Source organism: Canis lupus, chromosome 18 (genome assembly GCF_011100685.1).
Source record: "Canis lupus familiaris isolate Mischka breed German Shepherd chromosome 18, alternate assembly UU_Cfam_GSD_1.0, whole genome shotgun sequence".
NCBI classification, from domain to species: Eukaryota; Metazoa; Chordata; class Mammalia; order Carnivora; family Canidae; genus Canis; species Canis lupus.
In genome coordinates this window covers 52702679-52727860 of record NC_049239.1, presented here as the reverse complement: position 1 = coordinate 52727860, position 25182 = coordinate 52702679, and the positions used below count along the sequence as shown (strand labels likewise).

Below are 25182 nucleotides of genomic sequence, written 5' to 3'. Positions count from 1 at the left end.
AATTTGTATGATTTAATTTCTTTTTCCTAATTGCTCTGGCTAGAAACCAGTACTATGATGAAGAGAAGTGGTAAAAGGGGGCATCCTTGTTTTGTTCTTGATCTTAAGGGAAAAACTTTTGAAGTTTTTCATAAATGAGTGATGTTAGCTGTGGGATTTTCATATATGGCCTTTATCATATTGAAGAAGTTCCCCTCTATGCCTAGTTAACTGAGTGTTTTTATCATGAAAGGGTTCTAGATTTGGTCAAATGCTTTTTTTTCTTTTTTCTTTTTTTAAGTAGGTAGAAGTTTACTGAATACATCAAAAGGGAGCAGCAGGCAGGACAGCAAAGGAGAAGCCATTTACCTTAAATGCCTTTTCTTTATCAATTGGGATGATCATGTGTTTTTCCCCCTTCATTCTATTAATGCAGTGTATTATATTGGTTGATTTTTTTTTATTGGTTGATTTCTGTATGTTGAACCATCATTGCATTCCTGGGGTAAATCCCAGGCATGTAAACAATGCCAATCGTTTTAATGCCAATTAATTTTTTTAGAAATATAGTTCTTTTTTAAAATATTTTTTATTTGAGAGAGAGAGAGAACAAACAAGAGGAGGGGCAGAGGGAGAGGAAAAGAAAGAATCTCCAGCAGACTCCCTACTGAATACAGAACCTGATGTGGGGTTCCATCTCATGACCCTGAGTTTATGACCTGAGCCCAAATCAAGAGTCAGACACTTAACCAACTGAGCCACTCAGGTGCCCCTAGAAATATAGTTATTTTTAATAAAATGAGTTATTTGTTAACATTTAATATTATTTTAGATTAATAAGTATATTATTTTGATTTTTAAAAATCTTTATATGATACATATTGACAGGTATAACCCACATAATCAAAACCTCTTTGGGATTCTCAATAATCTTAAGAGTAAAAAGGGATCCTGAGATAAAAAATCTTGAGAACCACTGCTCCAGAGGTATGCCATCACTAATTTAGAAACTTACATGAATAATAACATATGGAATATAAAATACCTGGGAAAGAGAGTCCTACAAGATGCTATTTTTAGCCAGTCTCATGGACTGAGTGAAGGCAGAGAAGAGATGACCTGTGGAAATATACTAACCTGTATTTGAAAAGACTACTCTCCTAGCCTTAAAATTTTTTTTTTTAATTTATGATAGTCACAGAGAGAGAGAGGGAGAGAGAGAGAGGCAGAGACACAGGCAGAGGGAGAAGCAGGCTCCATGCACCGGGAGCCCGATGTGGGATTCGATCCCAGGTCTCCAGGATCACGCCCTGGGCCAAAGGCAGGCGCCAAACCGCTGCGCCACCCAGGGATCCCTCCTAGCCTTAAAATTACCTGATGTTGTTGCCATATCTAATTTTGAATTTATACACATTGGGTCCTGCATGAAGAAATCTCGTCTCTGGAAACGGGTAGGTGAAGGGTTTTAAACTCATTGCTCCCAAATGATAGCCTAAATAAAACAAAAATATTAGAGAATTATTAAAAAGTTAAGATGGTTCCTTACCAACTTTATGGTATGGGAAAGACAGCCTGCCCAATCTGTAGCTTCTCTTCATGAGTAAAATGTCCAACACTCAGCACCATTGCCTATGTCCTAGGCTCAGTTTTTATACTAATCATCTATATTAATCACCTGGGCCATTTTCCTACCTACTTGGGGATGATATATGGTGGGTAATGTCTCTACTTGAAATCAAAAGACCTGAGTTCAAGTTTGTAGTTTACCTTACAACCTTGGGCAAATCACTTCTCTCCATAAGACTACTGATACTAACATCTGACGACTCACAAGGTTTTTGTTAGGATTAAATCTATCTCTCAAATATCTCTTGAATCTATTCTCCTCCCTTGTCCCCACTTTCCCTGGAACCTAGGCCAATGTGAAGAGATCTCAGGTCAAATACTGAAACAATCCAAATGCACCAATAGGTGGCACAATTAGGAAGACCTCTGCTGTTAATTTTAGATTAAAGTTAAGGGATAAACACAACTTCTTACCACAGCTAATACAGCAAATAAGGATGTACACTAATGTTTCCCAGTTCTGCTGAGGAACACTCTTTCCTACCTCTCAACCACTCTTCCTCTTCACCACTTGAGACCGCCCTGTGCTACAAGAGTGCCTACCATCCTCCTAGAGCTTACTAGTTTTACTTTTCCTATTCTAGAATCTCTGCTCACTTAAGGTTCTGAGGGAAACTCAGGAAAGGGGAAAGATGAAAAAAGAAGAATGGCATGTCTCTTCTCCTCCAAGAGGGCATTTGGTACACTCAGAAGAAAGAATCAAGCACAGTGATTCGTGATTTTCTAAGTCCCTAGGACTTTTCTGTGCCTTTTTACTTGAAGAGATAATAAACCCGATATGTTCTGTCTCTTCATATGAAAGTTTGAGTAATAAATAATGAGATTAGAGATCCAGAGTTCCCAAGGATAAAAACTACCTACACACAAACACAAAGTATTGGTTTCTGAGACAGCTAAGATGGGGCAGACAGAACAGACACAAAGAATAATTTAGGTTTGAACTTAAGCTCAAATATCCCTTAGTTTCTCTGAACCTTGGTTTTCTTACTTATACAATAATAACAACACTAACAACTGTTTGTTTTGCCCTATTCAAAGTGCTTTATATATATTATCTCACTCAATCCTCACAATAAGCCTGAAATCAATAGTCTAAATTTCATAGATAAGGAAACTGAGGTACTGAGAGATGAAGTAACCTCTCCATAGCTATATGAATGTTGGAATCAGGTTTCAAAATGAGGTAATATAAGGCCAGACTTGATGCTCTTATCCACTTTTCCACTCTGCTTTTATGGGGGGGAGGGGTTAGTACAAAAAAATAATACAATGAATATAAAATCATTTTGTAAGTACTAAAATATTATATACAAATAAAGGACTATTTTCATTATTCTTTCCTTCATATTACCCTAGTCCCATTTCTACTCAGGAGGGAAATCTCTTGTATGGTGGAGTCAGGAGATCTATGTGCCCAAAGAATGGAATTTCCCATAATTTCCAAAGTTCATGTCTGGGGCTGCCAGTAAAGAGATATCCCAGTGTCTGATCTCGGCTACTTGGGATTAGAATGACAGGAGGTTGGAGCCAGAACCCATGAGACTATTTAGACTAGAATTGCAGTCAAAAATGAAAAGAAATAGTTGGTGCCAATTGCAAAGTTACCAGAGGGGAAATATTGTTCATATCCTGAAAAAAAGCTTGCTGTTTCCCATGCCCAAAGCATGGCAAGAACCCAGCTAGATTTGATTGTTTTTGCTGCCAAGGTGACTTTTGTAGCAGGAAAGGAGCCCACCTGGTGAGACTTAGGTTGCTGCCACAAAAATTTAGCTTTCAGTTATTCAGAGGGTTCTCCTAAAATGCAGTCACCTCTGACCACAGACTGAAGTCTGGGGGATCAGAGCAAAGGAAATGAAGAACATTTGCTGGAAATGACAATCCAGCAAGGAAACTTCATGTACTGGGCTACAGCTGGCTGTCTGAAAGAGGTAAAAACAGCCCTCTCTGGCTGGGGCCTGCCTGTTAATTGCTGGCTGCCTGCTTCAGAAACAAACACCACACACTAATTACCTCATTTGAAAATAAAGATTAGACAGCATAATCCAAAAGAACCACATAGTAGTAGTGGTTCAGAGGTTTTACAAGGTTATTTTCCAACTTGAGTACTGTAGTCATGATGACACTATGAAATCGTAACAGATGAAGGGTCAGACTCTCAACCCATTTTTAGGTGATCAAAAAACAAGATGGGTTTAAAACAAAAAAGAAAAGTGTAGAGGCAATACGCAACAGTTGGAAAGACATAAGATTTGGAATTGGAGGATCAAGGTGTGAGTCCTAGCTCTGCCTCTTATTCGTCATTAGACCCTGAGCATGTCACTTAGCTTCATCATTTCTCAGTTTCTTCACCAACAAATGGGGATCCCATCTACCCCTGGAGTTACTGTGGGATTAAATAAGATTACATTGTAAATAGCACTTCATAAATTCTAGAGTATTGTATAAACATTAGCTGTTTTGATAGATTTGATGTTTCTCTCTTAATGCTTCACTAAAAAAAGCAAATTTAAAAAGAAAACTATATTTAATCTCAGTGCAAAAAGTCTGCAAATCCCAATCAAGAACCTTTCTTTGAAAATTCCCAATAATTAGATTTAAATGATATGTAGGCAATGATGTTAAATTTTTAAAGTTTTTTAGTAATTTTTTTTCACATAAAGAAATATCTGGGTCAGTGCATAGAATCTAAACCAGGGCTGATTGTTACATGAGGATAATGATATTGACTACTGAGATGGAAGGAGATGATGAGAAAGTACTGTCACTAAATATATCTGGTGACATTTGATGCAAAAATCCTCCACAGTTAAAGAATAAAAGACTTTCATAAGCATTTATTCAAATTACATTTACTGGGCAGGTCTAATATGACAGGCTTTGTGACCACTGAGTATGGGCAACAACATAGAGAAATCTCACTGATACTATGAATTTACTACCCAAGTTTCAGAACTGAGATTGAAGACAGATGATTAGCTTTTCCTTCCACCTTCACAAATCTTTGACTGGTCTCAGAGGTCTGCCTGGGTCTACTGAAGTATATTTAGACTAGAGATTCTATACTAGAGAGTATTTCCAATTAGAGATTCATGGTTGCCTATAGCCTGAAGTGCCCTTTGTTTTAGGGTACGAGAAGAAACTGATTTCACCAAAGAGGAAATAACTTCCACAAGGTCATGTAACTCAGTATGGAACCAGGTTTAGCACTCCTCAAGACTGTTGATTCCTTTGGCCCACATATTTTCCATTACAACACAGCACCCTGTCAGTCACTTTATTAAATTGTAACCCTGGTCACTCTTGTAATTGTGGATAATTCAAGACAAACTCAACCTGGGTACAAAGGCATCAAACCAAAATGTAAGGGACGCCTGGGTGGCTCAGCAGTTAAAATGTCTGCCTTTGGCTCATGGTGTGATCCTGGAGTCCTGGGATTGAGTCCTACATCGGGCTCCCTGCATGAAGCCTGCTTCTCTCTCTGCCTGTGTCTCCGCCTTTCTCTCTCTCTCCGTGTGTCTCTCATGAATAAATAAATACAATCTTTAAAAAAAAAAAAAAAAAACCAAAACGTAAGCTTTAGAATTACTTCTTGGGGTTAAAGGGTTACGTTCACATTTGTTTGTCTTCAAGCTCTATTTTTCAAAAGGAACTATTCTCAGTTTCTTCACCTTTCAGGGTGACTAGTGTGGCTAATGAAATAATGCAGGTATAATTGCTTATTGTAGTGCTCTACACATAGGTTATTCTTTATTTAAAAACAAAAACAAAAAAAAAACAAAGAGTTAAGATATGGGACAAGAAGAGACTAATCTAAGACTACCCAGGACACTTTCATGCTTATTGATGTCATTCTTTCTCATTAGGTTTCTTCCTACTCTTTAGATACAATCTTTAAAATGCTCTTGGCATTTGTTCAGGAATAGATTTGCCTTTGGAACTGTATCAGAGTTTGTTTTGTTTTGTTTTGTTTGAGAGAAAAGTAACTAAACCTAACAGAGAGGTAAGAAGATGCCCTAAAATCAACCCAAAAGGCCTACTGGACAACTTAACAGACCAGAAAGGAGACTAAATTAATCTCTTAAGCTACCCTTTGCACCTAAGTACCTCTTCCACCTACATCTTAACCATCCTAAAAGCTATTGGAAAAACTACCATTGGTCAATAGGTCCAGAACTGTGCATCTTATTCTAGAAAAGCAATAGAATGGTATCTCATCTCACCATCCTGCCCAGTAGTAGGGCTTGTTTAATGACAACCAACCTATTAGAATTCACATCATTTTGCAGCACTCTAAACATCCTACCACCCCCAGGAACCCAAAAAGCATTTGGATGTAAAACTGCAGGCAATAAAAGACGTTTTATTTTTCGGTTATACCACTGGGTGAGTCGCCCTGAAGCAGTACATGTAAGGAAGAAAAACTTAAATCAGCGTAAAGAGCATCAGTAGTTTCAGAAGGGCAAATGATGGAGAAAGTATCCTTAGGTAGAGAGAAAGGAATGACTTTTACAATTTTGAGCTAAAAACTCTGAGTCCACGATGTACATATGTCAAGGGTCTTAGTGACAGAAGACTGATACAGGCAAGTGTGAAAAGAAAGCTTCTAAAATATTACAGCTGTGTTCTTGCCATGAAACAATGGCAGATTCTGAAGAAATCAAGTTAATAAGAAAACCAAATTACTTTTTACGGAGATGCCTGGGTGGCTCAGCGGTTGAGCATTTGCCTTTGGCTCAGGTCGTGGTCTCGGGATCTGGAATCGAGTCCCACGTTGTGCTCCCTGTGAGGAGCCTGCTTCTCCCTCTGACTCTGTCTCTGCCCCTTTCTCTCTGTCTCTCATGAATGAATAAATAAATCTTAAAAAAAAAATTACGTTTTATGTAAAGAGAGAAAATTTCACACAGGAAATTTGAAATATTTTACTAACTTTAATCCAATTCTGTTGAGACACTGGGAAGATAAGAACTGTATTTACAAAAAGATATACCTGACTTGAGATCATCATCTTGGCAAAGGTCATACATCAGGATAAGATTAAAACTCATATGTATTGCTAAAGCAAGATAGTCCAGCTGACTATGAACTGGCCTAGACTCCATATTAGCTTCAACTCTTTATATTTTACCACCTAAGCCTAGCTCTAAAATAATGAAATAAATTCTAATTGCTAAGAAACATAAAGCTTTGTACTTTGAAAAACCATCAAAACCATTGGGATCTGGGCAGCCCCGGTTGCGCAGCGGTTTAGCGCCGCCTGCAGCCCAGGGCGTGATCCTGGAGACCCTGGATCGAGTCCCACGTCAGGCTCTCTGCATGGAGCCTGCTTCTCCCTCTGCCTGTGTCTCTGCCTCTCTCTCTCTCTCTCTGCATCTCTATGAATAAATAAATAAAATCTTAAAAAAAAAAAACCATTGGGATCTAATGGTGAACAGGCCTTAACAAAAACCTCATATTTAAAAGCACATTCAGTGTATATAATGCTTTCCTATCCCTATCTCACAAGATCAAAAAACTTCTATTGAAGTTGGGAGGGCAGATTCAGTTGGTTGAGTGTCTGCCTTTGGCTCTCAGGTCATGATCCTAGCATCCTGGAGTGAGCCCCATATCAGGCTCTCTGCTCAGTGGGGAGTCTGCTTCTCTCTCTGCCTCTCAAATAAATAAAATCTTAAAAACAAAAGAAAGAAATAAAAAAGAAAGATGAACTGTACAAAGGTAAGAGTAGAAGCAGGGAACCACTCAGGAAGCTTTTGTAGTAGTCCAAGAGAAAGATGCTGCTGATTTTGACTGGAAAGTCTCAGTGGTTAGTAAATAGTTGAATCTGGGGTATATTTGAGACTGATGGACTAAGTGTGGGATTCAAGGATGACTCTTATGTTTTTAGCCTTTGCTATCATATTAGGTGGATAATGGTACATACCCTTTACTAAGATGAGGAAGGATTCTAGATAAAGATTTGTGGAGTAAGTCAGTCATTTTGTTTTGGTTAAGTCCAAGAAGTTCATTAGACATCTCAGTGGATATACCAAGAGGATGGTCACCTAGTATGCAAGGGATGTAAATCAGGATGGAAATATAAAATTATTTTCTTTAAAGATTTTATTTATTCCTAAGAGACACACAGAGAGAGGCAGAGACACAAGCAAAGGGAGAAGCAGGCTTTCTGCGGGGAGCCCAATGTGGGACCCGATCCTGGATCCAAGGATGATGCTCTGAGCAAAAGGCAGATGTTCAACCATGAGCCACCCAGGGGTCCCAGAAATACAAATTTAAGTCATCAGTGTTTAGACAGTATTTAAGGCTAGTGAACAGATGAGATCATCTAAGAGGGTATAGCCAGAGAACGGATGAAGGCCTTATTTCTAGTCCAGGTTATGATTTGTGGAGTCTATCCTAAGAGCAATGGGAAGGTACTGAAGGATAAATGACCACATAGTTGTGAGGTAAAGTATACTATTTATATTTCTGGTTGTAATGTGGGAAATAATCCAGAACAAGAGCAGATAAAAAAAGGACCAGGACCAGCCCGTGGTATGAAGCAGAAGTTAGTAAGTAGTCGACTGGTTTGGAAGATGCCTATGAGGCTGTCTAGTTATGATTTGGTGACTTGATGGGGGGTTGGGAGAAAGAACAAAGATGATTCCTAGTGGCTTGAGCAACTTACTGAAGAGAAAAAAGTGCCACTTTGCAGCCTCTCTGGAATACAGTGTGGAGACTCCTCAAGAAGTTAAAAATAGAGCTTTCCAATGATGCATCAGTTGCGCTACTGGGCATTTACCTCAAAGATACAGATGTAGTGCAATGACATAGTAGTCCAATGTTTATAGCAGCAATGTTCACAATAGCCAAATTGTTGAAGGAGCCACGATGTCCTTTGACAGATGAATGGATAAAGACAATGGAATATTACTCAGCCATCAGAAAGGACAAATACCTACCATTTACATCAATGTGGATGGAGCTGGAGGGTATTATGCTGCATGAAATTAGTCAATCAGAGAAAGACAATTATCCTTTGGTGACATTCCTATGTGTAATAGAACCAATAGTGAAAGGGACCTTAAGGGAAGTGGGGGAAACAGAGTGGGTAAAAATCAGAGAGGAAGACAAACTACCATGGACTCCTAACTCTGGGAAACAAAGGGTTGCATAAAGGGAGGCGGGTGGGGGGATGGGGTAACCTGGTGATGGGCATTGAGGAGGGCAGGTGATATGATGAGCACTGGGTGTTACACTATATGATGGCAAATGGAAGTTATTTTTACTTATTTTTTTTTAAAGATTCCATTTACTTATTCATGAGAGACAGACAGAGAGAGAGAGAGAGGCAGAGACAAAGAAGCAGGCTCCATTCATTTGGGGAATATACAAAAAAATAGTGAAAGGGAATAAAGGGATAAGGAGAAAAAATGAGTGGGAAATATCAGAAAGGGAGACAGAACATGAGAGACTCCTAACTCTGGGAAAGGAACTAGGGGTGGTGGAAGGGGAGGTGGGCGGGGGGTGGGGGTGACTGGTGACGGGCACTGAGGGGGGCACTTGATGGGATGAGCACTGGGTGTTATTCTATATGTTGGCAAATTGAACACCAATAAAAAATAAAGTTATTAAAAAAAAGAAAGAAGCAGCAGCAGGCTCCATGCAGGGAGGCCGACGTGGGACTTGATCCCAGGTCTCCAGGATCACACCCTAGGCTGAAGGTGACGCTAAACCACTGAGCCACCCGGGCTGCCCGTTAAATGGAATTTAAATAAAACTTTTAAAAGTGCGACTTCCTGGAAAAGGTAGCCTTAGGAAATTTTTGAGGGGACGATATGAAGTCCTTACTGGGACATGCTCCATTTCAAGGTGCCCCATGAGATACCCAGAGAAAGATTTTGGGTAGACTGTTGGGATACTGTGGTAGATTTACTACCAGCACAGGTGCAAATGAAGGAACTAAAGTTCAGAAACACCAAGGATGTAGATGTGTAGATGTGCATCTACAAGATGCCCGTGTGCATCTTCGCGCTTTCTCAGACGCCGAGGTTCAAAGCCCGGAGAAGCCTCATCGAGGACCAGGACTCAACTCTTCACCTCCGAGGTTCAGTCAGGCATTCAAAAGCAGAAACTCACAGATTACTAAAACGTGATGTGACAAGAAATGTCTCAAAGGGACTAGCCTTGCTTTCATGGCAACCGCTATGCCTGGGTCCAGGGAAGGCTGCAGACCAGAGCAGGTGTTTTCCTTGGTGGGGGAAAGCGAAGGGGGACAGAGAGGGAGGGCAGGGAGGGGAGAAGGGGACAGAAGTGGAGGGAGGGGGGATCCCTGGGTGGCGCAGCGGTTTAGCGCCTGCCTTTGGCCCAGGGCGGGATCCTGGAGACCCGGGATCGAATCCCACATCAGGCTCCCGGTGCATGGAGCCTGCTTCTCCCTCTGCCTGTGTCTCTGCCTCTCTCTCTCTCTCTCTCTCTGTGACTATCATAAAAAAAAATAAAAAAATAAAAAAAAAGAAGTGGAGGGAGGGGAAGGAGGGGGAACGGGAGGGGGGAAAGGGAGGCGGAGGCGTTCTGAGGGGCCGAGCGGCCAGGGTCTGGCCTAGGGCTGCTGGGGCCCCGGGGCGCTCAGCCCGGGAAGCGGGTCTGTACGAGGCGCCCCCCACCCCCACCCACCCCGGACTCTCTCGCACTCCCGCGGCCCGCAAGCGGCCACCCCGCCTAGCCCTTGGGGGTATCTGCGGGACGGTGGCGCCGGGCCTCGAACTCTCCCTCGGAAAATAAAGGCAAGAAAGCGCCAACCTCAGGGGAGCACCAGGCCGCTGTGGGCCATTACCTCAGACCCAAGAACTTCCCAGGCCCGGCCGGGCTCCTACACAGGCTTAGAGTTCTTCGCGCCTCGTAAAAGAGGCCTCAGCCGAAGCTGCCACTAGAGAGCGCCCCCAAAAGCGGCGGGCGGCCACAGCCCGAGGAGCGCGACTCCGGAGCTCCCTCAGACCCCCGCGGGCGCTTTGGCTTTTGCCGCGCGCCCGCCAGGCCTTCTGCGCACGCGTAGCTGCGCTCCCCCCGCACCCCCCCCCCCCGGCAGCCGGGCGTTCTGCACATGCGCAAACGCGCTTCCTCGCCTCGCGTAGCGGGAGCGCGCGCGCGCAGGCTTGGCCACGATGTGCGCGTGCGCTGCGTGGCGACACCGCCCTTGGGTTGCGCGAAGCCGGGGTTGGGAGAGGCCTTCGGGCCCACGCGTCGGAGCACCGGCCCCGGGCGCTTTTTTTGGTCGCTACGCAGCCTGTCCACCAATTGTTGGATTAGCGCACGCTCTGTCCCTTGGGTGGTCCGGTCGGGAGCTGCCTCCCGCGGGGCACCTACTACGTGTCAAACGTCGTGCAGGCACTTCCATACTCGCTCTCCTTCTGCCCTGACCGCCATGTTGTAAAGCAGTCATCAATATCCCAATTTTAGGGCAGCCCGGGGGGCTCAGCGGTTAGCGCCGCCTTCAGCCCAGGGCGCGATCCTGGAGACCCGGATGGAGTCCCACGTCGGGCTCCCTGCATGGAGCCTGCTTCTCCCTCTGCCTGTGTCTCTGCCTCTCTCTCTCTCTCTGTCTCATGAATAAATAAATAAAATCTTTATATATATATATATATCCTAATTTTAAAGAGTCCCGGGAATGGTCCTCTTCACTGCTCTTGCTGTTCCCATGCTTGGAATGCCTCCTTCACCCCACTTAAAAACTATTTCACATGCCCAACTCTTTGAAGGCTGAGTCTTGTCCATCTTTTTATACACAAGAAATTAAGCCTCTACTATTTATTGGGTAGTACATGCAAAGACCTGGAAAAGCAAGGCAGGAAAAGAAAGAAGTGGATGGAGGGCACGGGGAAGAGGAAAATAGATCTCAGGTAGGCACTTGCCCCACCTAAAGAAGGCCTCTGTTACCCAGTGTCCCACTGAAGGGAGGCCTTTTGAGAAGTGTGAACTGGTAATGCCAGATCTGATTTTCATGGGAAATCTCCCAATTTAAAAATGTTGGCAGCTGATTTGTGGACTGAAACTAACACATTTGTGTGCACAGGTCTTAAGCCACCCATCTGTGACTCTGACCTTGTTTGGCAAAGAGTAGAATTTGACCAAGTTAGTTGGAGGTGAGTCCCAGAGCAGGGCAGCCTTCTGACAGCTGTTGTGAACACATCCCTTGCACAATCCATGCTGGGGAACCAAGCGAAAGACCCTTCTTTGGGCAGAGTGGGGATGGGGTCCATGCAGGGTAAAGGAATCAGGATTCTGTTGAGGCTGGAGAAAACTATTCTGTACCTGTGCTGTTTACTTATAATCCACCTACCTGGATATTACTTGTACCTAAGATTGTGGTAAACAAGGTTGTGAGTCTTAAATGGCCACTTGTGATGTACATGATTTCCTATGGAGGATGACCCTGGTCAAGGGTGAAAGACAGAGGAAATAATCACTGGACACAAATACTCTTTATTTACAACCAGCCGGAAGGGAAATAGGCAGAAACCCAGGGGATTCTAACCAAAAGCCTTACTTATTACAATCCCAAATGACCAAACATCCCACTTCTTGCCATCTACAATTATGGGTTGCCAAATGAAATAAAAGGAACACACTGACACTTTGAGTAAGATGGAACTGAAGTGTCTCCTGGCAGACCCACACACTGCTGTTGAGGCTTGGAGCAGCACCTGGTAAGCCAGAGGGGGCTTCCCAGCCCACGTGGTCCACTGTTATTTCCTTCCTGTTTGCACAGGGTAGCAACTACATGTTGGGCACTTTCTTTTATGATGAGGTCAAGGCTGCTTCCACTGGGGCTGTGGCTGAGGGCCCTTAATGGGATGCAGCTAGAGGGAGGAATTCTTACCTGAATTAAGAAGAGAAGGGGCAGAGAAGGGCCAGAGAAGGGGCAAGCTGACACCTGAGCAGGAATGTTAAGTGCCCAGAATTTCAGGAGGAACTTAGAGCAAGTAATATTATTAGAGAAGGGAGGTTGCAGTGAGTATTTCCACTAAGAGAGTGGATTCAGGAATTTGGAGCCAGTCAGATAAAGGGATAACAAATATTTAATCAACAAATATTTATTTGAGTAACTATTAACAAGCACTATTCTAGCCCTTTGGGGATACCTTGGTGAAGAAGACAAAATTAACTCTCATTATGGAGATAACCCTGAGATTAAACTAGATGGGAGGATCGTAGCTTGCTTTCGTGAGCTACCCAGGAGGGCTGTATGACTGACCTTGCTTAAAGAGCTACAGGTGGCCCATTCACTGGCCACCATAGACAAGACAGTGGAAGGGGCAATGCTTGTGGGCTTGAGGGCTGCCTTGTACCTTGATATTCTTTTTTACTTTAAACTGGTATTGCATTTATTTTTTTAAAGATTTTATTTATTTATTAGAGAGAGAGAGAGTACAAGTAGGGGGAGAGGTAAACAGAGGGAGAGGGAGAAGCAGGATTCCTGCTGAGCAGGGAGCCCAACGTGGGGCTTGATCCCAAAACCCTGGGGATGATGACTTGAGCTGAAGGGAGACACTTAACTGATTGAGCCACCCAGGTGCCCCAAACTGGCATTACGTTAAAAAGAAAAATTTGGGATCCCTGGGTGGCTCAGTGGTTTAGAGCCTGCTCATGGAGCCTGATTCTCCCTTTGCCTGAGTCTCTGCCTCTCTGTGTGTGTGTGTGTCTCTCATGAATAAATAAATAAAATCTTTTTTTTTTAGATTTATTTATTTATTTATTCATGAGAGACACAGAGAGAGAGAGAGAGGCAGAGACAGGAGGAGGGAGAAGCAGGCTCCACGCTGGGAGCCCGACGCGGGACCGGATCCCGGGACCCCAGGACCGCGCCCCGGGCCAAAGGGAGGCACCAAACCACTGAGCCACCCAGGGATCCCCATAAATAAAATCTTTAAAAAAAAAATTCCCTGTAGTAGCGTTCACTGTTTTTGGTGTATTAAGTCTGTTATTTTAACATATGCATAAATTCAAGGGTAGATCAGGAGAGAGAAAGAATAGTTTTGTCACTTCAAAAAATTACCTTAGGTTACCACTTTGTACTCAAACCCTCTTCCTACCCCAACCACTGGCAAACTGTTCCCCCATTCCTAGTTTTCCAGTATGTCACATAAATGGATTCATACAGGATGTAACCTTTTGGAATTGGGTTCTTTCTCTGGGTGACACATTTAAATTTATCCATGCTGTTGTATATATCCATAGCTCATTACTTTTTATTGCCAAGAAATATTCTTTTTTATTATTTTTAATTTTAAATATTTTATTTGTTTATTCATGATAGACACACAGGCAGAGACAGAGACACAGGCAGAGGAGAGGCAGACTCACTGTGGGGAGCCCGATGCAGGACCATCCCAGGACCCCAGGATCACGACCTAAGCCAAAGACAGACACTCAAGCACTGAGCCCCCCAGGTGCCCCTGCCAAGAAGTATTCTATTGCATGATATTCCACCACTTTTTTATTATTTGGCTCTTGACATTTGGGTTGTTTTAAATTTTTGGCAATCTTGAATAAAGCTTCTATAAGGATTGACATACCAGTTGTTTAAACTTAAGTCTTCATATTTCTCAAGTAAATACCTAGGATGGGGATCTCTGGATTGTATGGCAAGTGTGTGTTTGGATTTATAAGAAACTACCAAACTGTTTTCCAGATTGGCTGTATCGTTGTGCATTCTTACCAGCAGAGTATGAGAGTTTTCATTGCTGTGCATCCTTGTCAGCACTTGGTATGTTAGTTTTATTTTTTTTTTTGCCCACTATAATAGATGTTAATGGTATCTAGTGTAGATCTAATTCATATTTCCCTAATGACTACTAACGTTGAGCATCTTTTCATGTGTTCTTGGGATTCTTGAGAATTGATAAACCTGTACCCCAACTCGCAAACCAACCTACAGTGCTAAAGAGACTTATATGGATTCATATTTGGGTTTTTTTTTAAGATTTTATTTATTTATTCATGAGAGACAGAGAGAGAGAGAGAGAGGCAGATACACAAGCAGAGGGAGAAGCAAGTTCCATGCAGGGAGCCTGATGTGGGACTCGATCCCAGGTCTCCAGGATCATGCCCTGGGCTGAAGGTAGCGCTAAACCGCTGAGCCACCCAGGCTGCCCAGAGACTTATATGGATTCATATTTGGCCTGGCATACTGGAACATTTTAGCAGCAATGCTTAGCAGATGACAATTGGCTTGAAAGCACACATGCCAGATCTGTCAAGCCAACAAGCAGGCGGCAAGAGGCTCCTGGCTGCTAGCACTGTCTCCTCTGTTCCAGGTTTTAAGTAGAGGAAGATATTTTTTGCCTTTGCCTTTGGGATGTGCTCCTTGTCAGACTCTACATCATCACTGCAAAGTTTTGTGGGTTTTTTTTTTTTTTTTTTTTTTTTTTGCTTGGGCCTCCTATTTAATATTTTCCCTTTCTTCTTTCCTTTGCTAAATAACTATTTATTGGAAGCTCACTGCATGCCAGGCACTGTGCTAGGCTCTAGGATCACAAAGTTGAAGAAGATGCCAACTCACAGTAGGTTCTCATTCTAATGGGGGTATTGACATAAAGCAGATTTGTAAATGCAGTGCAGTAAGGGCACTGATACATCAGTGTTCCAGGCCTTTGGGGACCTAGAGGATGATTCTTAACCAGCCAGGAGTTGAGAGGGCTTCCTGGAAGAGAAAACAGCTGCAAGGAGTCCTGAAGGATGGGTGGCTCTTGGGCTAAGAGACACAAAGAGGACATTCTAGGTGGAAAGACAGGCTGCGCAAAGGCCTAGCAATAAGAAATAGCAAGCTGTGTGTACACTTTTGTGAGAAGTTCAGCTTTCCTCAGATCTCTGTGTGGTGGTGTGGCATGGCAGGAGATGGGGACAATGAAGGAGATAGGGGATAGATCATGGAGAAGCTTGTGCTGACAATCTTGAATTTATCCCCAAAGCTGTAAGGTACTTTTGAAAGTTAGATTTGGTGTGGGGTGCCTGGGTGACTCAGTCAGTTAAGTGTCTGGCTCTTGATTTTGGTTCAGGTCATGATCTCAGGGTCTTGAGATCAAGCCTCATATTAGGCTCCACATGTGGAGCCTGCTTAAGATTCTCTCTTTCCCTCCCCCTCAGCCCCCACCCCACCCACTTATGCGCTCTCTCTCTCTCTCTCAAAAATAATAATTATTATTACTATTGTTTTGAAAGACTTTATTTATTTATGAGAGACACAGAGTGGGAGAGGCAGACACAGGCAGAGGGAGGAGAAGCAGGCTCCATGCAAGGAGCCTGATGTGGAACTCAATCAAGGGAATCCGGGATCAGGCCCTGAGCCAAAGGCAGATGCTCAACCGCTGAGACACCAATAATAATAATTAAAATAAAATTTAGATTTTGGTTTTAGAAGTGCCTTCCTTTTCTATTTTGCTAACTCATCCTTCAAGGCACATCTCAAAGTCCACCTCCTCTGGGAAGTCCTCTCCAATCCCCCTAACCAGAAAGATTGGCTCCTTCCTAGGGCTCTTTGCCCACTTTGTACTTACTAATCAGTCGGCCTGGAGGGTGGGACTATAATTTGTCCCACTTTGGGCTCCTCATGACACTTGACACGGGGCAACACATAGAAGGTGCTAATAAATACCTGATGAATGTGAATGAATTTGTGAATGGAGGAAGTTTTCTGGGCAGCCCAGCTCCAGAATCTGTCAGATTATACTAGTGCTTCTCAAATTTGAGCATGTGTCAGAATCACCTAGTGGGCTTGTGGATTGCTAAGCTTAGTCTCTAAATTTCAGGGGCCTAAAAATTTGCATGTTGAACAAGCAAAGTAAGTTCCCAGGTGATCATGATGCTGCTGGAGAGGACCACACTCAGAGAACCTTTGATGTGGTTGTGGTTACAATTCACGTGCTTCTCATAGCCACGCCCTAAGCCAGGCATTGTCATGGGGCCCTCATCGCTGCTGTTTATCACAGTTGTCTGACCACCTGACCTTTCAGAGGATCCCTTCACAGGATTTCCTTAGTCTTGACTCTGTTCCATCCCTTAGAGCTGGAGCTGGGCATTACAGTGCCCTCTCCTGTTCCTTTTCTCCCAGGGGGTCACATGGGTTCCTTAACAGTCTTCTCTCCCACTGAGTAGTTCACCAGTGAGCTCCAGAGGACAGGACAAATCCCGAGTGTGACCTGTGAAGAAGCCTGGGATATATCATGGCTCTTCCTAATAGGTTCAGAAAGGGGTCTTGTCCCCTTTAAGAGACCTGCTTCCTGGGCCTCTGGCAGCTCCCCATCTCCCTCTTCCTGGGTGGGAAGAAGCTGCTTAATTAACAGCTCCACTTCCTGCAGCACCTGGGGCTTCCCCTCCCCTGAGCTCCTGCCACCTCCCTTTGGGCTCTTTGGGCTTCCCAAGTCAATTACCAGAGCCAGGTGACGTCTTCAACCCTCAGCTGGGGAAGGCTGGAGGCCAGAGTCTGGCCTGGCAGGGCCACAGGAAAACTGACTAGTGCAGAGAGGCAGTCCTAGGGGGTAGGAGCAGGGAGGTTTCCTAAGGGAAACTCATTTGATCGGCTGGTTTTTTCTGCTTTGCGTTTTGGTTGTCTAGGTTCTCTGCAAGGCTGTAAAACCGTGAGACTACTCAAGCGTGAGCCTTGTAGAGCTCAGGGATGCAATGCGTTGGGCTAGGTCTGCTCAAAGAGGCCTCAGAATCCTTCCTGGCTCCTCCAGTGCCAGCAGCCCTAGATGGAATTGCAACCCAAGCAGCTGGTGGGCTGTCTATCTCGAGGTCCATGGCCAACAGTGAATGCACCTTCATTGCCATCAAGACTGATAGAGTCCAGTGCAGCCTCTTTGGAGAGATCATCAAGCATTTTAAGCAAAAGGGATTATTCCTCATTGCTATGAAATTAATTCAGGCTTCGAAAGACCTTCTCAAAGAACACCGACTTGAAGGACCATTCATTCTCTGCCATCCTGGTAAAGTACTTGCAGTCAGAGTCTGTGGGTGCCATGGCCTGGGAGGGGCTGAATGTGTTGAAGACAGGCCAAGTGATGCTCAGGCAGACCACCCCTTCGTACTCCAAGCCTGGGACCATCCCTGGGGACTTCTGCATCCAAGTTGTCAAGAACATTACCCACGGCAACAATTCCGTGTAGAGTGCAGAAAAGGAGATTGGCTTATGGTTTCGGCCTGAAGAGTTGGTGGATTAGAAGAACTGTGCACAGAACTGGTTCTATGAGTGATGAGAGAGCAGACCTTAGTGCTTTGCCTACTCTGTTCCCTTTCCCTCTTATGGGCAGGGGGCCAGGCTCTAACAAATCCAGTTATTTTTGAGAACTTCCTTATAAACAGGAGGGTAACTGGGAGTGCTCCCTGTTCAGTATTATGTGCTACCATCAGATTAAAATGTTTCATCCCCCTCAGCCCCTCACCCCAAAATAAGAGAATCTTTCTAGGCTCAGCTTAGACCTTGGAGGCCTTTGTGGATTTAGTAAAGAGAGTTGATTTCTGCCAGTTGTGGCTACCACAAGACAGAAACAGAGAACTCCAGCAAGGAGGTGAGAGAGAGGGACCCCTGGGTAGCTCAGCGGTTAAGCACGGCTGCCTTCAGCCCAGGAAGTGATCCTGGAGTCCCTGGATTGAGTTCCACATCAGGCTTCCTGCATGGAGCCTGCTTCTCCCTATGTCTCTGCCTCTCTCTCTGTATCTCTCATGAATAAATAAATAAAATATTAAAAAAAAAAGGAGGTGAGAGAGACTCTGGAGAGAGCCCTTTAGAAGACTTATCCTTGGAAAGGCTTTGTGTTTGGACCTAGCTGGGTGACTGAGCCCTTAGATGCTCAAGTGTGCCAAGAATTCTCCAGAGAACCTAATCTAGACACTAGGTCCCAGGCCAGTCCAGGGCGTCACATTGCTGGGGGCTGGGCAGCATTCTGTATTTGTACCAAGAATTCTTCTTTTTTTTTTTTTTTAAGATTTTATTTATTTATTCATGAGAGACACACACAGAGAGAGGCAGAGATATAGGTAGAGGGAGAAGCAGGGTCCCTGCAGGGAGCCTGATAAGAGACTCGATCCCAGGACCCCGGAATCATGACCTGAGCCAAAGGCAAACGATCAACCACTGAGCCACCCAGATGCTCCTGTACCAAGGATTCTAAGTGGGTTTTGTCTAAATTAAAATATATGCTTATTATGACAATCTTCAAACATATAGAAAAGTTGTACACCTACCTTTCTGGACTATCATTCTTATTTAACTCTACTTGCTTCATCTCATACCCTTTCATCTACCCATCCTTCGGCCATCTATCAAGCCATTCTTTTTTGAGAATTTCAAAGAAACTACAGATATTGGTATTCTTCCCATAAATACTTTATCATGTACTTCATTAAATAGGAATCATATTGATTTATGAGTTTTTTCTTTTGAAATAAAATTTACATAAAATGAAATGTCTAAATCTTAAGTGTACATTTGCTACATTTTAACAAATGCATACACCTATGTAACCCAAATCCCTATCAAGATATGGAATACTACCAACACACCAGAAAACTCCCTCATGCCCCTTCCCAGTCAATCCCTGCCCTCACTTCCACCACCACCACCACCCCTGGAAGTTACCACTATCCTAATTTTTATCTATCATAAATTGTTTGCTTATTTTAGAACTTTATATAAATGAAAGCATATAGTGTATACTATTTTGCATAAAGCTTCTTCCACTCAGCATATTTTTGAGCTTTATTCATATCAGTGCAGTTTGTTCCTTTTAATCCCTAAATGATATGCTATTGTATGAATACACTACAGTTCATTTGTGCATTTTTCCAATTGATAGCCATAACTATTACAGCAATTGCATTGTGGAGTAGCTAATGACGTAAGAAATGCCTACGCTATTCTATTAAGAAAACATTTCATGATACAAAATTTATATGCAATATGATCCTAACTGTGTGAAGAAAATAATTTGTAGTAAATATGCTAAAATGTTAACGTGGGCTTTGCTATGCTCTAAAACCTTGTTTTTATTAATTAGTTTTATATTATTTATTTTTATAAATAATTATAGATTCACAAGAAGTTGCAAAGGTAGTATAAAGAAGTCCTATACATTTCATCCTTTGTCCTCAATGATTACATCTTACGTGACCTAGTACCATATTAAAACTAGAAAAATGTCATTGCTATAAATTGTGTGTGTGATTCAGAATAATTTTATCAGATGTGTAAATTCATGTAATTATCACATGCAAGGTACAGAATTGTTCCATCCTCAAAGATGCAACCCTTTATAGCCACATTCATCTCCACCACCATCCCTAACCCTTTGCAATCACTAATCTGTGCTCCATCTCTATAATTTCATCATTTTGAGAATGTTACATAAGTGGAATCATGCAGTATGTGGCTTTTTGAGATTGGCTTTTTTCACTCTGCATCATGATCTCGAGACCCATCAAAGTTATCAGGTGTATCTGTAGTCATTCCTTTTTATTGCTGAGTAGTATTCAACAGTATGGATAATCCCCCCCCACCACCACACACACACACAATTTTCAAAGTTCCTACTAAGCATGAAATATTTTTTTTTAGCATGAAATATTTTAATTCTTAGGAAAAAAGAAAAGTATTGACAGGGGGCGGAGAGTGCAATGCATAGAGAAACAATTCATGCCTTCAAGGAAATATCGTGTTGAATTAAATAACAGAATTTTAGGTTTGGCAGTCACCTATGTAAGTTTTTCATTTTGCAGGTGTCCTCCTTGCAATATCCTGATAGGTAGTTGTGCAGCCTTTGTGTGGATATTCCTAGTGACAGAGAACTCACTATCAAATGAAGCAGCTCATTAAATTGATAACAAAATGTGCCTTTCTTCCTAGAGCCTACGCATGACTGAGAGAAGATCTTCTGTCATAAGTTATGTTTACCCTGCCTGGGGTCTCTTCCCTGTCTCCCCTAACCAGGTAAACACAAGCCCATGACAGTGAGCAAAGCCTGCAGAGTCTGACCAAGCCGTTGGATATGCTAGATCCAGGAATGTCTTTTCTAGGGAGATTTCAGTATTCACTGGCTTAGAAAAGCAGGAGGCTGCAGACCTTTAAAAATGGAACAAAATTCTGCATGAGCACACACACAGATACCCACAGTCCCCTAAGAATAGTCTCCTTTCTGCATTGTAAGATGCCCCCCACCCAGAAGGCACTGATGCACTAATCCAAGAGGAAAGGTCTCAGATTCTCTCCTGCTTCCAGTCCTTTGTAGTTGACCTAAGATCAATTTTCTTTCCCTTCAGCTTTCCTTGAGAGCAGACTCTGATCTGTCCATGGTTCTGATTGCTAATAGATTTCACTGGAAGGCAAGGCATGGGTTATTTCATTCATTCATTTGTGATAACTAGCATTTATTGAGCACTTAATAAGTGCCAGAGACTGTGATATGCTCCTTATATTCAGCTTCTTTTTTTAATTTTTATTTATTTTTGATAGTCACACAGAGAGAGAGAGAGGCAGAGACACAGGCAGAGGGAGAAGCAGGCTCCATTGCACCGGGAGCCCGACGTGGGACTCGATCCTGGGTCTCCAGGATCACGCCCCGGGGCCAAAGGCAGGCTCCAAACCGCTGCGCCACCCAGGGATCCCTTATATTCAGCTTCTTTTTACTGATGTCTACCAGACATAATGAAGAAGAGCACAGATCATAAACATACAGCTTAATGATACATACAGTGAATGTATTTCATACAGTGAACCAAAATGAAGATCAAGAAATAGAACATTATTAGCACCCAAGAAGGCCCTTCATCTCTCCTTCTAGGTGCTGTCCTCCCATTGTAACCACTGCCTCGACTTTTTTTTTTTTTTAGATTTTATTTATTTATTCATAAGAGACACACAGGAGAGGCAGAGACACAGGCAGAGGGAGTAGCAGGCTCCCTGCAAGGAGCCTGATTTGGAACTCGATCCCTCAGGATCATGACCTAAGCCAAAGGCAGACGCTCAACCACTGAGCCACCTAGGTGGCCCCAACCTTGACTTTTAACAGCATAGATTACTTTTTTCCTACTTTTGAAATTTATATAAGTGGATCATACAAATTGCCTTCTCTTTTGTGTCTGTCTTCTATAGGCCAACATTATGTTTGTGAAGTTTTTTCATATCCTTCTAGATAGCTGTAGTGTATTTACCCTTGTTGCAATATAGCATTACCCTGTGTAAAACATTCTGCAATTTATTCATTCTACTGCTGAAGGGCATTTGAGTTGTTTCCAGTTTTCTGCCACTATGCATATTGCTGATAGAAACATTCTTGCTCATAGCTTTAGATGAACATATGCCTTTCCATTATATATATTACATATGCATGTATATATGGATATGTATACACACATACATATATACACTGGGTGGAATGTGGTACATTTTTCAGTTGAGAAACTGAGGCCTGAAGAAGTTAAGCCAGGAAGTAGTGGAGCTGGGACATGAATTCCATCCTGTGTGGTGTTGGAGCTCAAGCTCCAATAACTATCATGCTTTACTGCCTCCCAATGCATGGGCCATTTAAAATACTCATGATGTTGGGGTGCCTGGCTGGCTCAGCATGCAACTTTTGATCTTGGGATTATGAGCTTTAACCCCATGTGAGGTGTAAAGATTACTTAAAAATAAAATCTTTTAAAAAGAAAAAAAGTAGGGGCACCTGGGTGGCTCAGTGGTTGAGTGTCTGCCTTTGGCTCAGATCATGATCCTGGGGTCCTGGGATAGAATCCCGCATTGGGCTCCCTGCTGGGAGCCTGTTTTTCCCTCTGCCTGTGTCTCTGGCTCTCTCTGTGTGTCTGTCATGAATAAATAGATAAAATCAAAGAAGAAAGAAAAAGAAAGAAGAAAGAAAGAAAGAAAGAAAGAAAGAAAGAAAGAAAGAAAGAAAGAAAGAAAGAAAGAAAGAAAGAAAAAAGGAAAGAAAGAAAAAGAATTCATGATGTGCCAGACTGGTTGCTGCCATCGAGGGAGATAAAAGATAGGAAGGCTCAGTCATGCAAGAAAGAAAATGATAGATGGGTGTGATAAAGAACCTGAGTAAAAGGGGGTCATTTTTACTTTGGAAGATCACAGGAGGCTTCCTAGAGGAAAAAGCATCTAAAGTAAAAAGATGGGAGGCAGATTCTGGGCATGCCAGAGTGATGAGGGAAGGTATGCCAGGGTGAGAGAGTCTGGGGGCATAAGAAGAAGTCCTCATAGAGTCACAGCTGCAAGGATCCTCAGAGGTCACCTTGTTGAGTCTCCATTGTCCACTCACCCATTTTTACATTGCTGGCTTCTAAATTTATATACCCAGTCTCAACCATTACCCTGATCTCTAAACTCTTTTCTATCTAGTTGGATGACAAATAGGCATCTCAAATTTAACATTGCCAAGACAGGGATACTGATCTTGTCCCTACACTCTCCAAACAGCTCCTCTTCCAATATTTCTTGCTTTTTGGAACTAGCAGCCACCAACTACTCAGGCCCCCAACCACAGCACCATCCTTCCTCACTCCCTTTTCCCTAATCCAATCCATGAACATGTCCCACCAGCTATATTTACAAAGCATACTCTCCTTAGCACCTCCCCACTACCACCTTGGTCATGACTACCACCATCACTCACATGGACAGCTGCAACAGCCTCCTTGCTGTTCTCCCTGCTTCCCCACTCCTTTGGAAGGCCACAGGGAGAAGCCTTCTTTGCCTCTTCTAGCTTCTGGTGGTTCCAGATGTTCCTTGGCTTAGGGCTTCCTAACCCCAATCTCTACCTCTGTCTCCACAAGGCCTCCTCTTGCACCTTTTCTTCCCATTATTGATGACCTCCTTTTATTGGTCATTAAATTTAGGATCCACCTGGATAATCCACAATGATCTCATCTTAAGATCCTTAACTTAATTACATTTGCAAAGATCCTTTTTCCAAATAAGGTCACATTCATAGGTCCTGGGTGGACATATCTTTTATGGAATCATCATTCAACTGGGTACAGAGGTGAATCTCAGAAGCTAAAAGAGGGTTTTTTTTTTTTTTTTTTTTTTTTTGCTAAAAGAGTTTAAATTGAGTTTAAACTTTAGTCCTCCAGTGAGTGATTACTTTTCAAAGCGTAGAAGACTCTTGGCCCGCACATACTTGCTATCTCAGCACTGACTGTCCATGCGTCACTTCAAAGGTCATTCGGAGGAGGAAGTGTCTGCATTGTGCTTGCTGCAAGACTAACTTGGGGCTGTGAGTTTAGCCAACGACCTTGCTGCAACCTCAAACCCACCAGATCATTGATAGAGGTATTGCCACTGCTACTAAGGGGTCAAATAGTTTCCTTCTGAAAAATGACCTCCCCAAAGAGAGCTAGCTAGCTAGCTATTTGCTCTGCTGGTGACAAAAGGAAAAAGAAGGGATCCAAGAAAGTGCTGGTTCTTACCAAGGATGGTAGGCAGCCTTTACAATGTATGTTCCCCAATGATCCCCCTCTTCTGGTTATTATGCCATTGTATCATCCCCTTCTCTCAGGCCTGGGCTAGGGATACAATACAGTAAAAGTGTCAAGGTGTTATTTCTGAAATGTCATGGCTTCTGTATTGTTCATCTTTTCTCACTCTCTAGATTTCTTGCTCTGAGGGAAGCCACCTCCTATGTCAACCTGCCCTGTGGGGAGGCCCATGTGGCAAGGAACTAATCTCTCCAGCCAATAGCCTACAAGAACCTGAGGTCCCTGGTCCAGCAGTCCTCAAGGAACTGAAGCCTGCCAACAACCTTGTGTGTGAGCTTGGAAGCTGACCTCCCTGCCCTAGTTGAGCTTTCTTATGACGCAGCTCTGGCCACCACTTTATTGTTTTTGCTGTCGTTTTTCCTGGCCAACATTTTAGAGCCTGTGGAAGAAGATCCTGAACCAGATGCCCCCATCTAAGCTGTACCCAGATTTTCCCCGACAAAAACTTTGAGATAGTAAAACATTTGTCAGTTAAGCCACTAAGTTTTGGAGCAATTTGTTTTGCAGTGATAGATACACTCAGATATAAATTCCTAGGATATATTCGACCATGTGGAAGCCTCATGCTATTTACAAATTTGAGGATTCACAGATATTAGCTCATATCCTTTCTCAAGAACCTACAACATCTCCTCCCACTCCTTTTCCTTTTATATTTTAAGGAAACATAATACCAAACTATAGTGACAGTTACACTTTCTATTTTATTCTGCCTCCTGTGTTGTGAGCATTTCCAAACTCATTAACTATTCTTCAAAGCATTCTTTATTCCTAGCACCTCTTCAGCAGCCCGTTATAGGAGTGTACCCACGTTAATTTAGTCACCCCTCTCTCTTATGTTTTGAGCTTAAGGGAGGGTTTTAACTCCTTGGGTCATGTCTATTAGCACTTCCTGACCCCATCAAGCTGGGCTTACAGGAGGAGTATGAGGTAGGTAGAAGGCAGGATCATCTGTGTCTAAGTCTCCTGATGTCACATCAAGTCTGTACCACTTCCTAGCTATGTGTCCTTAGGCTTGTTGCTTAACACTCCTAGGCCTCAGTTTCCCCTCCTGAACAGTTGGAATAGTAACCA

General features: G+C 43.0%; 1 protein-coding gene and 1 pseudogene across 25 annotated transcripts in view; one reads left to right on the top strand and one right to left on the bottom strand.

Moving 5' to 3' along the window:
* GPHA2 (glycoprotein hormone subunit alpha 2) overlaps positions 1-10616 on the bottom strand; it is a 32937-nt gene extending 22321 nt beyond the window's left edge. For 5 of the 25 annotated variants that reach the window (XM_038564029.1, XM_038564036.1, XM_038564050.1 and 2 more), the window contains exons 1-2: positions 10415-10616; positions 1354-1471 (exon numbers count right to left, since the gene is read on the bottom strand). In XM_038564029.1, coding sequence (XP_038419957.1) covers positions 1354-1454 — 101 coding nt within the window. In that variant the 5' untranslated portion in view covers positions 1455-1471; positions 10415-10616. Of the gene's footprint in view, positions 1-1353; positions 1478-2019; positions 2823-4938; positions 5052-6288; positions 6343-8380; positions 8445-8540; positions 8579-10414 lie in introns of those variants that run through there. The other 20 variants (XR_005373641.1, XR_005373642.1, XM_038564043.1 and 17 more) reach the window with 15 other exon arrangements.
* A 6580-nt stretch (positions 10617-17196) lies between these two features.
* LOC111090829 lies at positions 17197-18204 on the top strand (annotated as a pseudogene).
* The last annotated feature ends 6978 nt before the right edge of the window (positions 18205-25182 follow it).